The sequence below is a fragment of the Equus caballus genome, chromosome 8 (assembly GCF_041296265.1).
Source record: "Equus caballus isolate H_3958 breed thoroughbred chromosome 8, TB-T2T, whole genome shotgun sequence".
Classification (NCBI taxonomy): domain Eukaryota; kingdom Metazoa; phylum Chordata; class Mammalia; order Perissodactyla; family Equidae; genus Equus; species Equus caballus.
The window spans coordinates 6409409-6426860 of record NC_091691.1 but is presented as its reverse complement, the minus strand read 5'-3'; the positions used below and the strand labels follow the sequence as shown (position 1 = coordinate 6426860).

Here is a 17452-nt window from a genome sequence, read left to right as displayed (position 1 = left end):
TAGCTGTAAACGCTGGAGGAAGGGATGCTGAGGGTCCCTGAACACATGTTAGGCGAGGCTAGACCTTGTCTGTCTGATGTGAGGGTACGCGTTGGGCCCAGTGGGAACGTACATGTATTAGGCTTTCAGAAAGTAACATCAAGTGAGCCAGAGGCATGGCTGGAGATGCCATTGCAAAGACAGTGTGGGAAGTGGATTCCAAGCTGTCCTTACATGTTCTCATAAGAGGAGTGATCCTTTGAAAGTTTTTTTTATTTTAATGGAAATTTTCAAACAGATAAAAATGTAGACTGGTATAATAAATCCCTGTGGACCCTTCACTCAGCTTCAGTGATTATCAACTCATGGCTGATGGTGTTTCATTTATATCCCACTTGCTCTCACCTTCCTTTTTATTTTTTATTAAATCTCTGACATCATATCATTTCATCTATAATATTTCAGTATGTATTTCTGAAAGATGAGTACTCTCTTTTTAAAGAAAAAAATCCCCAAAACTGTAATACCATCATTTACCTAAAAAGTTATAGCAATTTCTTAATATCATGAACTGTCCATTCAGTGTCTTTGGCAGAAGTGGTGTTTTCAGAGATGAGAACCATGTATAGGAAGGCCTGGTGGGTGGGCCCCAGGAGGCAGAGAGCTGTTGGCAGGCTCTCGCCAATTCAGGCAAGAGGCAACAGAAGCTGGATGGAGGGTGATGATGACGTAGAAAGGAAGGGATGCAGGGAGAGAAGTGAAGAACATAGTGGGGTGACTTGGGGGCAAATGAGAGGAGGAAGCTGAGATAGGTTGGGCTTGTTACTGAGGGCACTGGGTCCTCTTCAGAACTGTCTTCACCAGACCAAAGAAAGACCCCAGAACTCTGCCTGGCAGGTTCTCCCTGTAATTAATCACAAACCTTTCCCACTGGAAAAAAGAACAAGGGACATATGTTGCTGGGAGGGGTGTGAAGCTGGGGGTAGGAGAATCTTATTTTAATTTGTCAGTGAGTCATTGTTTAGTGTTCTCCAAGGAGCCTCTTTCTGCTCAGGCTGGATGAGGAAGGATAGCTTTGGGTGGAAGTGTCCTCCAGGGCGAGGGGTGAGACTCAGCTAGCCCCACAGCATGAGGCAGGACAGAGAGACCTGAGATTTATTCTCTCCCTGGATGACTGCTCCTGGGTGACATGGGATCTTTTCTCCATGCTGAAGGTAGAGCAGAGGGAGCCAGGCCTTTACATAATGTTTGCTCACACAGCATTTTTTATTCATGTGTTTTTCTTTTTCTTTTGCTGCACCAAGCAGATCTAGTTTTATTTATCATGAAAAACAATATTATAGCAATATGAAAAAGAATTTTAAAAATTTTACCTATAGTCCTGCCATCCCACCATAACCGTGTTTATTTCTTCCGGTTCCCTTCCAGTCTTTATCTGTAGGCCTGTACGTTTAGTCAGGCTCTCATGGAAGATAGAGGCCCCTGGAATCTCGGCTTTATTCTGGTTAACAGCGTGGCTCTGAGCAGTTTGGGCAGCAGGTGCCAATCAACCGGCTTTGTTGCTCCTCTTAGATGAGGATGACCTGATGACAGCTGAGTCAGAGCAGACAGAGACCCCAAATAGCAATTGTCACTGCCTCTATATAGGAACATTGGCTGGCGACCACCTCTTTGCAGAAGGCAATGTGCCCTCATGTATACATGTTCCCACTTATACATGTATACAGTATAACTGGTCATTTTGTGTCAGTCCCCTCCCCCAAGCCATTAACCCAGGAGCCTCCAAGGCAAGGACAGGGTCTCACTCGTCTCTGAATCCCTGATTCCTAGTCCATGCGTCAGCACGTGGAAAGCGGCTCAGGAAACGGGGATTAACGTGTGCATCGGACGATGCATCTGCAGGGACACTGGAGGGTACCCAAGGCTTCCTGTCACTGCTGTCCTTGTCATGGCCTGCCGCTGCAGCCTTCAGGAAGTGCAAGGGAGTCACTGTGTGTTTGTGGAGGAGGCTCTGAGGAAAACACTGTGATGTGGTAGAGAAAGAGAGTGTCTGGTATAAGTGGATAAGGGAAGAAGCAAGCATTTATTCTGCTTTTCCTATATGAATTATACCTCAGAACAATCAAGTAATTGGTGTGGGGGAAGTGTCTCTTTTTTCAACATTCCAGCTAATAGCTGCAGAAGGAATGCTAGAATATTACCATGTGTGCTCTCTAATGAGCTAGTAATGGCTCTAGCAAAGATCATCAGTGGCAGCAAACATCGCCAGAGAGAGTCTGCCAGATGTTATGGGCCTCCAGACAGGAGTACATAACACATGTAGGAAGAATTCTTGCCCCAAACCGAACCTAAATCTGCTCAAAGCTTTAGATAGGACTTGTAGTTCTCAGGAAGTACACAGCCTAGGGGAACATGATAAACCATAAAGGGATATGACTAGCACATCCAGACTCTAAATTTACAGGTTAATGAGCTACTTTCTTAATAAAATAAATTGCAAGGATAAGGAGAGACAAAAAGGAGCCGATAGCTTAAAAGAGACTTAAGAAGCATAACTTATTGCAATGTAGGGACTTCAATTGAATTCTGTTTGAACAAACTGTAAAAAAAATGTTTGAAGACAACTGGAGAAATATTTGATATTAGAAAGTTTAAAAAATAATTTCTGTGATGAAATTGTGGTTATGTTTTTTTTAAGTGATTTTCTTTTAGAGATACAGTATATGCTGAAGTTTTTATGGATGAAATAATATCCTGTGTGTGTTTTGCATCAAAAAATTGGGGTGAGTAGGTAAGGGGTATAGATGAAACAAGATTGGCTCTAAGTATATAATTTTGGGGGCTGGGTATATAGAGGTTTATTATATTATCCTCTTCACTTTTCTATATGTTTGAAATTTTTCCAAAATAAAAACTGAAAAAAGAGAATGTAACAGGTTACTATGGAAACTGGTTTTTAATCTCTGGTATGAGATTACTTCACAATCCATAGCAAACATGTCAGAATTTAAGACTAGAGAAATGTCACAGATTGGGTTCCTGGGGAATCAGACTGAGACAGAGTTTAACATGCTGGATGTTTATTAAGGAGAGTCCTTGGGCTAAACACCTGTTAGGGGGAGGAGGAAGAAGCAGGAGTGGACGGGGAGAAGCTGAGATACAGTGCAGGCCCAGTGACAGCCTCAGGCCCCTTCACTCAAGCTCTGGAACTAGAACAGCCTTCAGAGATGAGCTGATTGGACCAACATGGCCAGACCTTTACACCTCGTAATTGATTACTTGTTTGTGGGCAGCCTGGGGAGGGGCGAGAGCTTAAACACGGCTGCTCTGCAGCTCCAGCTGTCCCTGAAGGGGCTGACAGCGGAGCTGGCTGGACAATATGCCCAGCTGCTGTGGCAACAAGACCACGGCAGAGGGCTCTGGGTGGCACCTCGCAGTGTCCACTGCAAGAAGTATGTTACAATAACAATGAAGCATTTAAGTCTATAAGGTGAGCCTTCTGAAACTTACCAAAGAAAAACTCAATGATATATTAAAACAATCTAATTTGAGGGAGCTTTTAAGTTATAATAGTTCATAGTTATTTTTAGTATGGAAAAAGAAAATATAAACATGAAAATATGCTTTTATGTACATCAGAATCAAGATGGAATGGGAGGTCATAAGAAAACCATAGTTGTCTTGTGTTACAAGATAATGTCTGTTAGATTTGTGTGGGGATTTTTTTTGAGTGAGGAGAGGGATGTAAGGATGTACATTTGAAAGATTAACATATAAACCTTAAAATGTGTAGAGTCAACATGTTTCACCCTGTTTAGTTTATGCTGCACATTAACTCAGCCTTAATTTTTAGAATGTGCTTCTGCTGGTGCATTTAATAAAAACTGAGAAAAAATCTTTAAGGATTAAAAAAATGGTGTTCATGGCTGGAGTCTCTCAGACCACATCACTTGACTTTTCTCTAAGCACCAGGTGCTGCCAAGATGCTTCTTAAATTGGGCTGTTTTCTGATGTACCATGGAGGACTGGTGATTATTCAGGACAATGAGTGAGATTAAGGGTATCATGTAGGGCCTGAAGGAGAAACAAAGCATAAGTGTGTGTTTCAAAGATAACAACAGAGCTGTCTTCATTTCGTCTTGGCTAACGAGCGTCCTTCACCTGGGTGCTGTGAGCAAGCTACAGTCATGTGTCTTTCCTCCTTTCAGGTCCCTAGGAGAACAGCAGGCAGCTGTGCATGGTGGCAAGAGCTCCGCCCAACCAGCCGAGAGCAGCAGCGTTGCCATGACTCCCACCTACGTGGACAGCCCACGAAAGGTAAAGGAGGCCAGCAGAGACCCAATGCTGAGGGTAAAATGAATAGTCATTTGAATCCAGGACTGAATGTGCTGAGCATTTGGATGATTTCTACCCCGAACCCTCTTAAGTGTTACTTGTTTTTTTGAGGAACTTTCCTGCTCATAGTTCTAAAGAAGCTAACTGCTAGATCAATGCAGAAGATATAAAACAGTCAAGTTAAACTGTATTGGTCAATGCCCAAGATTGTCTTGAGCTTTGAAATTGGCCATCTGGTCTTCCTTCAGCCACATCTTTGGCTCTCCTGGAGAGAGGAAGTTACTGAAGCAACTGCCGTGAGAGCTCACTCTGATAATGAAATTCCCATCAATTTTCTTACGCTCCTGAGAAATGCAGTCAAATGGGAGCATCCTGGGGGGAAAAACCAAAACCTGATGCTCTGGGCCTCTATACAGAATAGCAAGTGCAGTAGAGGGGTAGGAAACCCCATACATCAGGCTTTTTCTGTCTTTTAAGACCAGTAGACTTGGCTTTGTCCACTCCATCTCCTGGGAAATTCAGACACTGAAACCATTCTGATGTGGTAGGATGAGCTGACTGTACATTCTTTTATCTGGTCTCTTATCTAAGAGATGAAGGAGATTCACGTATTTTATTTTTCAGAATTGTGGTCAACATATATCTATCTATGTATTTCTTTATTTTACTTCCATATCATGAAAATTTCCCCATATCATTAAATGTTTTTCAGAAGCATGATTTTTGAAAATAACTATATAATATTTCATCATGCGGATAGACCTTCATTTATAACTTACTTTTTTATTAAAAATGTAGATGGTGTCTGATTTTTAAAAATAACTTTTGGTAATTATTCCATAAATTTTTATAATTATCCTACAGTGTATCACAATTATAAATAATACTGCAAACAACATCCTTGCTCATAATCATTTGACCACATCTCTGAGTATCTCTTTAGGATAAATTACTAGAATTAGACAACTAGGATGGAGGGATTAAAATCTGAGAAAAAGTATCAGCTGAGGCTGTATAATCTGTAGACCAGAGGTCGGCAAACCTAAATAAATATTTTATGCTTTGTGGGCCAAGAGGCAAGATCAAGGCTATTGTGTAGATAGTTCCATAACCATTTAAAATTTTAAAAACCACTCTTAACTCACAGGCTAATAAACCAGTGGCTGAATATAGCCTGTAGGCTGTAGTTTGCTGACCCACCTCTAGGCAGTGACTTTAGGTACAATCCCAAGGGTAGTCTATGCGTAAGGAATGATCTGTTGGTCAAAGAAGAGTCTTTTCCCCTGTCCTCACTTACATGTTCACAAATCTCAGCAGCATTAGCATCTCTGCTTCTTTGTGATCTGGCAGAGAAGGGACACAAATGGAACAATGAGAATCATAAGTACCCTGTGCACTGTCCACTTGCTGTTGCCTTGACTCATTGCCATCTTTGAGGATTAGAAACAGCACCAGGGACAGGACTGAGAAGTAGAGAAATTACAGAGCCACAAGGATTAAGGTTGAAATGCGCCAAGAGCCAAATTCTAGATTACTATTTAGAACACTCTCCTGATCTTCCAGCTGAACACTAAAGTCCACATGGATGGCCATCAGTTGTGCTGGATGTGGATTCCCAAGTGATCAAGGAGAAGCAAAGTGTTACAAGATGGCCAAAGTGAAGGGCCCTGGTGGACAGACTTAAAAATGCCTGACAGTGTCTCCAGTTAGCATCTGTCTTGGGTTGTGTGGAGGGGGTACCTGAATTTGCATCTCCACGGCCTCACGTTTCCATGGCTTGTTACTTGAGTTTGCAGTGCCATATGGGAAGTGGCAGCAGTATTGATAAAATAGAAACCCAAATATTTCAGTGATTTTACTTTCAGAATTAAAAAGTTGTAGGAAAGCAGGGATGTTCAGCTGTATCAAGTGCCATTTCTGAATTTCAGTGATAATAAAGCCTAAAAAGTAAAAAGATTTTGAAGAGGCAAGAGGATACTTCTTGCCCTTAAGAAAGATGAAATTTTTGTTTCGAATACATGGCAACTTAAAACCCACAAGAATAGGGTGGGGAGGGGAGACAGCTTCAGGAAGGCCGCCTCCCCCCCCACCCCCAATTAATGCATATCTATTTGATGTTGTATGTGTCTCAGCTTCTTGGTGATTTTGTTATACAGCCCATGGAGGAGAAGGTGTTGCTGCTTCTGTATCCCCTCTTTGCTCAGAAAATTAAGCAAGAACTTTCCCTGCATTGAATCCTCTTCTCTCTTCTGGCTGCCGTGTTTAGTAACAGGCATAAATGAAAACCTCAAGCCTCTATGTATTTCTGCAAGAGGGCTGCTGGTCACCCAGCCAGGTGGGAGGCCAGGATGCTCCCCAGAAGTCTGCTCCCTACCCCCACCAAGCTGCTCTGTGGCCTTTTCCTCTCCCTTGACATAGGTCTGAAGGAAATTCAGAGCTATGTGGGAGAGTGTGAGCTTCCAAGCCAGACTCTGATGAGACCTGAGGGAGCTTGGACACACTTTCTAACCCAGGTGCTTGCTCCCACATGGACAGGATATTCTGCCCAAGAAGGTGCGAGTTCCTGCTAATGCTTTGCATTTGGATATTGTCTTCCTGGGTGGTTCTCTCTCTCTCTCTCTCTCTCTCTCTTTTTTTCCATTCTCCTCATGTGCCCTTGTTTCTTTCCTTCCCTCCTTGTTTTTATTTTTATTTTTTTCTTTTATGCCCCTCTCTTTCCCCTGGTGATTTTCCACTGGTCCAATTCCATTCCTTCGCTCCCTTGCACCTGCTGCTGCTGCTTCCTCCTCTGACTTCAGGATGGGGCCTTCTTTATGGAGTTTGTCCGCAGCCCACGCACAGCATCATCCACCTTCTACCCGCAGGTCAGTCAAACTCCAGGGCTCTGCCGCTCATGCATGCCTGTTCTGTCAGCAGAAGCCTTCTGCTCGGCTCTGAACAGATGGAATTGGGCTGAAACTGAGTTTGAGGGGCAGGTGAAATTGAATTTGGTGTGCATTCTCATCTGTGGTGTTGGCGGTGGCAAAGGGGGAGTGGAAGAGATTAAGAGAACAAATGATCACCTCAGTGTTAACTCACGTGTTTCCTGTCTCACATAGCTGCCACTGGTTCCCTGCCGCATTGCAGTATCTTCCTTGTTAGCCATTTTTGTCCATATAAGCACCATGAAATATTCTTACTTAAGGACTGAACACTTACTTTTTTTCCTTCCAGTGCAACCAGATAAATTTATAACAGTGTGGCAGGAAGTGGTGAAAACAGAGCAGACATTTATTAATAGGCATGTACTTTGTCACAGGCTAATGGTCTGTGACCCCAGGCAGCTTGTCCAGCTCTGGACTTCCCTTAACTCATTTGTCAAATAAAGAGTTTGGACCAGATCTCCATGGGCCTTCCGAGCCTTAAAATTCTTGAATTGCTGTGTGCCATGCACATAGTGTTATGTTATTTCATCCTCACAGTGTCACCTATAAATTAAGTAGAAGTTTTATCCCAATTTTACAAATGGAGAAATCGAGGGACAAAGAAGTTGTGCTTTACACAGTATGGGGTTAAGCTGGCATTTAAATCCAGGACCAGCAGACTTGACTCATGACCCCTGCTCAGTAATTGGCATAATTACTGTTCTGACAGGTCTTAGATGAGGGGAAACTGGGTTCCCTGACCTTTATCAAGGCCCCTAAGTATGTGAAATTGACTAAGTTATAGAGATTGGAAAGAGTTGAGAGCATTTATGCAGAGCGGGGCAGGCTAAGGAGGATGGGATTGGGGGGTGGTTTAAGGGCAAAGGTTAAGGAATCCTCATTTAGTAGAAGTCAGAAAACCAACATTGACTGAGTACCTACTCTGACAGCTGCCGTGCAACAGACTTTTGCAAACATAATCTTCACAACAGGCTGTGAGGTACAGGTGTTATCACGCCATTTTCCAGATGAGGAAACTGAGGCTTAAAGATGTTACCTGGTCACAGAGTACACAACTAGTGAGTGGCCAAGCCCCTGCACCGTCCTGCCCACCTGTGCTGGGAGGAAAAGGGATTAGTTAACACTGGAATCTTCCCTTTCTTAGGAGGCTGGATGGTGCCATGCCTGTCTGTGCAGGTCTTGAGAGGTCCGCACCTCCCTCTTCCCAGTGAGCTGCGTGAACCTGGGCAAATCCTGACAGAGCCTCTGAGTCCTAATCCAAGAATCTCTGATCTCTAAGAGTGAGAGGCACACTGCATTTTTGGTTTAAAACAAACTCGGGTGAGATTTTTTAACCTTTTACATTCTAACAAGAGACCCTCTTGTGAAAAGTTTTGGATTTAGATTATAATTTAACGTAAGAAAAATCAACAGAACCAGAAGGAGGAAATTGTTTTATAAATCCTCTGGTAGTCCACAAACTTCATGTGGTAGACTTCGCTGGTAGAACAACAGTGGACGAGTTCCCCACAATTGGAAATAGCAAATAGAGATGAGACATTAGGAGGAGCACATGAAGAAAGGTTATATTAACCACCAGGTGTGTTGTAAAAAGATGCATAAATTTAAAAAAATGATCTCTACTCAGATATAGTAAGGGAGCTCTCTATAGTTAAGCAAAATTAAATTGCACTTTTTAAAATTCTGTATTGTGTTAAAACATATATAACATAAAAGTTGCTTTGTTTTCCAACACACAACATGGAGAGTAGAGGGGGCCAGTGGAGTCAGATGGCTCCTTTCAGAGCTTGGCCTCGGCATCGCACCAGAGAGCTACTGTAGGCACATTAATTGACCTCCTCATTTGTAAGGAAATGAGGAACCTCAGTTTCCTTGTTTGTAAAAGGAAATAAAAATAACTTCCTTGTAGGATTGTTTTGAGGATTAGAAATAATAGAACGTTTTTCAACAAATTTCAAGGGAAAGAAATCGTATAGTGCATATGTGCCATTAAGTTACATGTCAGTGACACAATGATAACTAGAAGAGCTCCTCCATATTTGGAGATGAAGTAACACACATCTCATAATGCATGAGGCAGGAATCGTGTCTGTAAAGCAACTAGCGTGGTACTTGGTGTCTGGTGGCCACACAGTAAATGCTAGCTGTGACTAGGATTACTCTGATGCCAGGCTTCAATGTCAGTTTTGCACATCTGTTTATGAGCGCCTACTCCCTGTTCCTGCCGCCTCTTCTCTCCACCCTACTTCCAGGACCAAAAAGCACAAACAACGAACTCCTTAAGAGAAGGGGACTACTTGTTAAAAGACTGTCAGAGTGTAGGCTCTGGTGTCAGGCTGCCTGCCACTCCATGACTGGTTGTGAGTCTTTTGGCAACTGTACTAACCTTTCTGAACCTTGGGTTTTTCATCTGTAGGATGGGACTAGTAATTGTGTTCTCCTTATAGGGTTGCTGTGAGAACAGAATGAGACTAAGCATCTTTGTGGTTAGCTCAGACCCTGGCACATAGTGAATTCTTCATACGTGTATCTGTGTGTGGAAGAGGGAGAGAAGAGGGGGGAGGGGAAGTCATGGGGTGGGGGTACACCCTAGTGAACAAGCTTGATTGGGCCAGTCAGCTCTTTTCTCTTGAGTGTGTGTGTAAAAATGGGCTTCGACTAGGTGACTTCTCCTACACCTTTTATCTCTGAAATTCTGGGATGACCCTGTTGGACCTTGAAAAGTAAGCTCTCCAGCTCTGACCGAGTTGCAGAGGTGTTGCTTGTGGTTTTAGCCCCTCAGAACAGCTCCCTGCTGAGAAGGGGTTCCGGTTGGCCAGAGGGGAGGGAGGTATCACCCCAGACTCTGATGCCGCTAAGGGAAGGAAGTTCCTGTAAAATTAAAACAGATAGCAGTGCACAGAGGGTTCCAGGTAACAGGGCTGTGCACCAGTCTTGGAAAATGGTTCTTTATGTCATTCATCATTCTAATGATAATGAATGTGTCACTATCTGTCTGATAACCTGAACAGAGTTACACAGTTTTCCTCTCTGTATCTTGCTCTCTGGAAATCGATTTTTATCATCACAAACCTACGTAAGAATTTGAAGAGCATGAGAAACACTTGGAAATGGGATTTTCCTCAGAAGTCAGCCTCACCTTATCTTTTGTCTGCAGTTTGGAGCCTGAAGGAACATTCAGGTCAGGGAGACAGGCTCCTGCCACCTGAGGCCTGAGCCAGTGTTAGGGTCTCTTCCCTCCCCCTGACCCCTCAGCAGTTACTCTCACAAGAAACCTTGGCTCTCAGCAGCTCAGCCCTGCATGTTTCCTTGGATTTGTGTGGTAAATGTGTCTACAGTCATCTGCTTCTCTCACTCACTTTCGTAATCACCGCCACACCCCACAGTCCAAGCAGCCGTTCCTCACCTTGATCATGCAGTAGCCTCTGGCGTGGTCTCCCTGCTTCCATCGTTGCCCTCTCCAGTCTGTTTCCCCAGCCTGCATCTAGGGTTTATCTTTTGAAATGAAAATCTGATTAAACCTTTCTGTGGTGTATTAGCTCGGGCTGTTAGAACAAAATGCCATAGGTGGGGTGGCTTAAACACCACATTTACTTCTCATGGTTCTGGAGGCTGAGAAGTCCAAGATCAAGGTGCCACACACAGTCGATTCCTGGTAAGGGCTCTCTTCCTGGCTTTCAGCTGCCCGTATTCTCACTGTGTCCTGACACGACAGAGAAAGAGAGCTCTGGTCTCTCCTCCTCTTCATACAAGGGCACTAATCCCATCATGGGGGCTTTACCCTCATGAGCTCATCTAAACCTAACTATCTCCCAAAGGCCCCACCTCCAAATACCATCACTCTTGGAGTTAAGACTTCAACATAAGAATTGGGGTGGGGAGGCACATTCAGTCCATAACACATGGTTTTCTGTCCTTTAGGATAAAGACCAAACTCCTTATGATGACCTGAAGGGCCCCACATGATTGAGGCCCTGCCTCTCTTTCCAGTTTCATCTTTTGCCATCCTCTTCCTCACTCTTGTACTGCATCCACAAGGGCCTTTTTCCAGACCTCTGTAGGCACCAGGTTTCCTGCTGCCGTGCCTTGACACACACTGTTCCCTCTGATTGTGCCTGGTTAATTCCTGCTCATCTAGTCAAATCCCATGTCATCGATTTGCATAGTTCCAGTGCCTCTCCTTTCATCACTTCTCATGGTTCTACTTTTGTGTTTGTATGACTGTGATTCAGTTCGTGTCCGTTTTCCCCACGAGACTGTAAGCTTCAAGAGGGCAGCTGCCATGTCTGTTTGCTCACTGTTGGTTCTTTAGCACCTAGCCTGGCACTTAGGTGATGCTGAGTAAATACTGCCTTGGAGATACTGGTGAGGGAGACAGACAGAAAGAAGTTTATTTAAAAAGTGGATCCTGTTTTTCCCAGTGATAATTTATAGCAAACTTGGAACCGTTCTGGCTTAAGTATTTGGGGGCAGGTGGGGAGAAGGCTCCCAGCCCCAGGCAGTTCACCCTGTGATGGCCCCAGAGGTGCCACCACAGACCCACAGCGTTCTGCAGAGTGCACTTTGGGGCCGCAGCTGTTAGGGCTGTAGTTTTCAGTGAGTTCCTGGAACATGGAGGGAGTTTCCGTGGCAGTCAGAGGCGATATGACGGAAAATGGACTTTTTGCCCTTTTATTTGTTTTCTCTCTTTGGAGATGTGAATCAACAAAAGCCCCATATTCCCAGGGGCTCAGTCCCTCTAGAGGACCCCAGAGACATGCTAATCAACCTGTGCCCTAACTAAACCCTCCACATGCAAGACTTCTGCAAGGAGCACGTCAGTTCACCTGACAGACGTTCCATCCCTTCCCAGCTCCTGAAAACATGTTTGGCCTTGCTAAGTTTTTAAAATTTTTGAATTGGTTGGAAATATTTAAAAATCAGATTTCATACAAAAATCCAAGTTTCTGTCTTGTCTTGTAAAATAAGCTAAACACTGGGCCTGGGTTCCTGCCTAGCAGTAGTCCCATGGCCATGGTGCAGCCTGTGGCCTTTCCTTTTTTTTTTTTGTTAATACGCAGGCTAGTATATTTCTACAGCCCCTATAGACATTTTTTGTTTGCAATCTTTGCTCTAGAACAGTGTTGCCCCGTAGAATTTTCTGCCGTGATGGAAATGTTCTGTATCCACTAGTCACCTCTGGCTACTGAGCATTTGAAAAGTAGCTGATACGACTGAGGAACTGAATTTTACATTTTATTTTAATTAATTTATATTTAAATAGTGACATGTAGCTAGTAGCTACTGTATTGCATGGCACAGCTCTAAGCATTTAAAATGTTATTGTTAGGGGCTGGCCTGGTCACACAGCGGTTCCACTTTGGCAGCTGGCGGTTTGCTGGTTCAGATCCCGGGTGCCGACGTGGCACTGCTTGGCGTCCCACATATAAAGTAGAGGAAGATGGGCACGGATGTTAGCTCAGGGCCAGACTTCCTCAGCAAAAAGAGGAGGATTGGCAGATGTTAGCTCAGGGCTAATCTTCCTCAAAAAAAAAAAAATATATATATATATCATTAAAGTCCTTATTTAGACTCTGGAATTTCACTTTTCTTACCTTTGTTTTCTCTATTTTCTCATACTTTTTCTACCCTTGTCTACTGGATTTTCTTCTGTTTATTTTATCTTATTATATGTCTATTAATTGGTAGCTTCATCTTTTTTGGAGTGATGTGACATATAAAAATATAAATAGCCATTCAGAATAAGGGCTTAGGATGGACATGGAGGAGGGAGGCTTTACCTGTGAGAAAATTCAGTTTAATTAAGATCGCAGATCCTGAGCACCTGCTGGGTGTAGAGGTGTGCCAAGTGCCGTGCGAGATCCAGGGATGATACAACACCTTATGGACATTATTCATTTAATGTGTGTTTTCCCCTCCCCCACCCTGGATGGTAAGCTTCATGGGCAGGGGGTGGTGGGGGGGTTTGAATTGGGATCATATTTCTTCCTTGCCAGTATTATTCCCAAGCTTTCCAGCTCTAGAAGGTATATGGGATTCTGTCATGGTCCCTTTATGATGCCTCTAAGTGCCATGAAGGAGCTAGGTGACACTGAAATCAGGAGCACTGCTTAGCCCACTTTGTCTCCAGGTCAGACAAAGTAGTGTTTTATCTCTACCAGCCTCAAGGCACGGTTGGAGAGCAGGGCTGGCAGATCTGGTTGCTGATTGTCGTCCTGCAAGAGAGAGTGGGGCTCTGACACTCACATATGTTGGAGGGCCCTTGGGGATGCCTAGTGTGGTTGGTGCTAATCTCAGAGGCATCCCTGGCAGCGCTCTCTCCCTCATCTTCTCCCACAGCTTTGGGTGAGTGCGAGAGTGGGAGACACCTGGGGATTGGCGTTGCTGATGAGGGTTTGTTCATTTAATTAATTAAATGCCAAACTTTATTTGGATTTCACCAGTTTTTCTATTAATGTCCTCTTTCTGTTCCAGGATCCAATCCAGAGCACCACATTGCATTTAGTTGTCATGTCTCCCTGGTCTCCTCTGGTCCGTGACAGTTTCTCAGTCTTTCCTTGTTTTTTATGACCTTGACTGTTGTTAGGAGTCCCTGCTAGACATCCTGTAGAATGTCTCTGAATCTGGCTTGGTCTGATGTTCTTCTTATGGTTAGAATGGAGTTATGGGTTTTTGAAAAGAATACCTGAGAGATGAAGTGTGCTTCTCATCACTTCATGTCAGGGGGTACATGGGATCCACACAACATCACTGGTGACATGAACCTTCATCACTTGGTGATATAGTATTTGCCAGCTGTCTTCCCTATGAAGTTAGTATTTTTCCCTTTCTATACTCTATTCTTTGGAAGCAAGTCACTAAATGTAGCCTACTCAAAAGAGAAGGGGAGATTAAACTGCAGCTCTTGGAAGGGGGAGTATCTACGTAGGTTAAATGGAATCCTTCTGTAAGGAAGATTTTGGATGAGGTTCTTAAAATGAAATGCATCCTAGACCAAGCATCTCCCTCCACTTGGCTCTTTCCAGGCCTCTGTGAGACGACTGCCATTCTGTCCGTCTAGCCTTCTTTGTCTTTGTTCATCACTGATCTTATTCCAAAAAGTTAATTCCAGCGGATTATAGAAATAAGTGTAACCTCCAGAGTAAAAATGTGACTAGATGGGGAAATTCAGGAAAAGAAAAATTAAGATAGGACATAATATGAAGTCTTATAAAGTAGCTAGAGTTGGGTGCTAAATTCAGCTCTGAACTTCCTGGCAGCCAAAGAAATGTTGGAAACATCTGTTCCAGGACTCAGAGTGGTCATAAGATAAGATGAACCAGTTGTTTGGGAGAAGCATAACTTTTCTTGGTGTTGAGATCTGAGCAAAATGCCTTTCTGTGTAGCTTCTTGAAAGATGGACATTGTGTGATATAGAACAGGGGTCAGGAAACTGGGGCAAATCTGGCCCACCATCTGCTGTTGTAAATAAAGCTTTATTGGAACAGATCCGTGCCCATTTGTTTACAGTGTCTGTGGCTGCTTTTGTGCTTATTCATGCAGTTGAGTAGTTGTGACAGGCCGTATAGCTCACAAAGCCTAAAATATTTACTGTCTGGTCCTTTACAGAAAATGTTTGCCAATTTCTGATTTAAAGACTAACTCCTTAACCACATCCCTACTAAAATAAAACTGCACGAATCATGTAGATTTCTGGTAACATCCCGCAGTTTAGGCTGGTGGGGCAATTCTCAGAATGCGGTAGATGAGAGATAACCCCACTACAGGAGTCTAGAAAGCAGCACGTAAGAGCTACTCTTATGTGCGTAAGAGCTGGGACTAGTCCTTCTCAATTAGCTTCTTCTAATTTAATTTATGGTGTAGTACTTGTTCGTAAATCTTGCTGGTTAGGGGTGGGTGGTAATTGCAAGCTGCCACTTGCTGTGTTTCTCTGTGTGTTTATGGTGTCAGCAAAGTCTGTGTGGTCCTTTTTTGCAAATTATTGAGCCTGGTGTGGGAGAGCAAAATGGTTCTTTCAGAACTGGGAGCAATTTTGTCTCCCAAGTGACATTTGCTTATGTCTGGAGACATTTTTATTTGTCACAGCCGAGCAGGGGGGAGACAAACGAGTGTTATTGGCATCTAGTGGATAGAAGTCAGGGATGCTACTCAACATCCTACAATGCACAGGACAGCCTCCCACAACAAAGCCTTGTCTGTCCCCAAATGACAACAGTGTCAAGGTTGAGACGTCCTATTTTAGAAGGAGTGAGTTTTACATCATCTAACAAAATACCTGGTAATATAAGGCTCCCTTCTGGAGGTACTCAAGAACCCCATGTAAGTGGGACTAGGAGTCATATTTTTCCAGAAGTACTCTGCAAGGCTTGCTATTCTGTCCATATATTTGCTGTGGGGTGCAAACCTTCCAGGTGAGCAGGTCATAATCCTGCTCCAGGATTAAAAGAGAATGAGACAGATAAAACACCATGACACGAAGCAAAACCCGGCAGCTACCAGGAGAGGGTCGTAGAGGTCCAAAGCAGAGAGAAAGATGGTTTCCATTTGGGGGCTGGGGCAGAGTGACTCAGGAAACATTTGTTACTAAGGGAGCGGCACTTGAAATCGCCCTTCAAGGATGATGAGTTTTTAGCCTGTGGCTGTGGGGAAGGGCATCCCAGGGTGGGGGAACACATGGACAGGGTTAGACATGCAAGGTTGGATTTGGCTGGAGACGCATGCATGGGTGCATGGTGGGCAGTGTGGCAGGCTCACAGGTCAGGGCTGTGTTGTGCAGGACCCTCAGTTCTCTGTGAGTTGGTAGCTTGTGGGAAGACTTGAAAGATTTCAGAATGACAGAGTGAAGGGATTGGAAATGTTGTTTAGGAACATGAAAATGGAAGTGGCTCACAAGTGGGGTTTTTGGGGAGAGGCTGCAGGTAGGAGAGTCAGTTAGGAGACTGTTACAGCCCTCCCTGGTGGGAGGAAGCAGAGACCTGAGCGAAGGTGGTGGAAAGGGTGTGACTTGGAGATGCCTGTGAGTCACAGGAAGAGGGCAGAGGACGAGGCCTCTCTCTTTAGAGGTGAAGCTGGAGAAGGGAGCTATCAGATGCCCCTTAGGTTTGAACCTGGGCGGTTGGAAGACTGACTCTACCACTGACAGACCCAGGAAAGGAGGATTGGGGGGGAAAGGGTGAGTGGTAGTAAATGGAGGGTGCCTGCTGCCGTATTCACCCGTTTGTGTCTAATTGTGCTACCTTTCTTCTTCTTCCTGGTCTCATAAGGAATGATTTTGAGTAAATCTTCCTATGGGGATTTTTCTTTAGTGTAAGTCTCGTGGTTAGAGTCAGGTGCTGGAGCCACTTCTTTGGTCCTGGGGATTTACTGTGGACGATGGCCTCCTGTCGGCCTTGGTTTGGAGCATAGGAATTCCCATTGCTCTAATAGAAGGCAGTGCCCAGGAGACTGAGTATGGTCCCTAGACTCCTTTAGCTGTTCCAGCAGGGACCAGTGGGGACTGGGAATGAGAGAAGAATGGAAAGGCGTGTGTATTTAAATAGCCTTCAAAAAATTTTTGGGAGGGGTATTATTAATTTATAAATCTCCTACAGGTGTCTGTGGACCAGACGGCTGCCCCGGTGTTGGACAGCACCAGTTTGGGGGTAAGCACAGGCCAATCCGTGGACAGAGGCAACAGCCAGACTTTTGGGAACTCCCAGAACTCAGGGGAACAGGGCTTCCCCTCTGCAAACCTCAGTGACAACAGGTGAGATTCAGAACGGCTGAACTCGTGCTCCTGGGTGGTTGGGATGGTCTAACCTCAGAGGCTGCGGAGGCTGGGAGTCCAGAGTCCCAGGCCCACATTCTGACTCTGCCGTGAGTTATATCTGAGAGCCCAGGCCGGACAGTCCTACCAGCACCGGTTCAATAGGGCTAATGATCTGTGCCCTGCCTTCCTCACAGACTAGCTAAGAGGTTCCCACAGAGACATGGAAAAGCGTCAGGCATTGTGCAGGAGTGGGCTTTGGGAGGGGGGCTCAGAATGAGTTCATCCTGTCTGGTGTGGCACCTGTGGCGTTATGCCTTGCACGTGATAGCGTGCAGTCAGTATGTGCCACTTGAGGACATGAACGAAAAGTGAATGAATTGCTAACTGTGGCCAAACATGGCCATTCTTTTCCTATTCCTGAATATCCAGAGGAAGAAGAAGCTGTTTGGACCTCATTTGCTTGAGG

General features: G+C 44.4%; 1 protein-coding gene across 16 annotated transcripts in view; it reads left to right on the top strand.

The window, feature by feature from the left end:
- The window catches only part of DEPDC5 (DEP domain containing 5, GATOR1 subcomplex subunit), a 115784-nt gene that overhangs the window by 71972 nt on the left and 26360 nt on the right, over positions 1-17452 (top strand). For 8 of the 16 annotated variants that reach the window (XM_023646822.2, XM_070275271.1, XM_023646821.2 and 5 more), the window contains exons 32-34: positions 4188-4296; positions 7113-7178; positions 16829-16983. In XM_023646822.2, the coding sequence (XP_023502590.2) occupies positions 4188-4296; positions 7113-7178; positions 16829-16983 (330 nt within the window). The remainder of the gene's footprint in view (positions 1-4187; positions 4297-7112; positions 7179-16828; positions 16984-17452) is intronic. The other 8 variants (XR_011441297.1, XR_011441296.1, XM_070275272.1 and 5 more) reach the window with 1 other exon arrangement.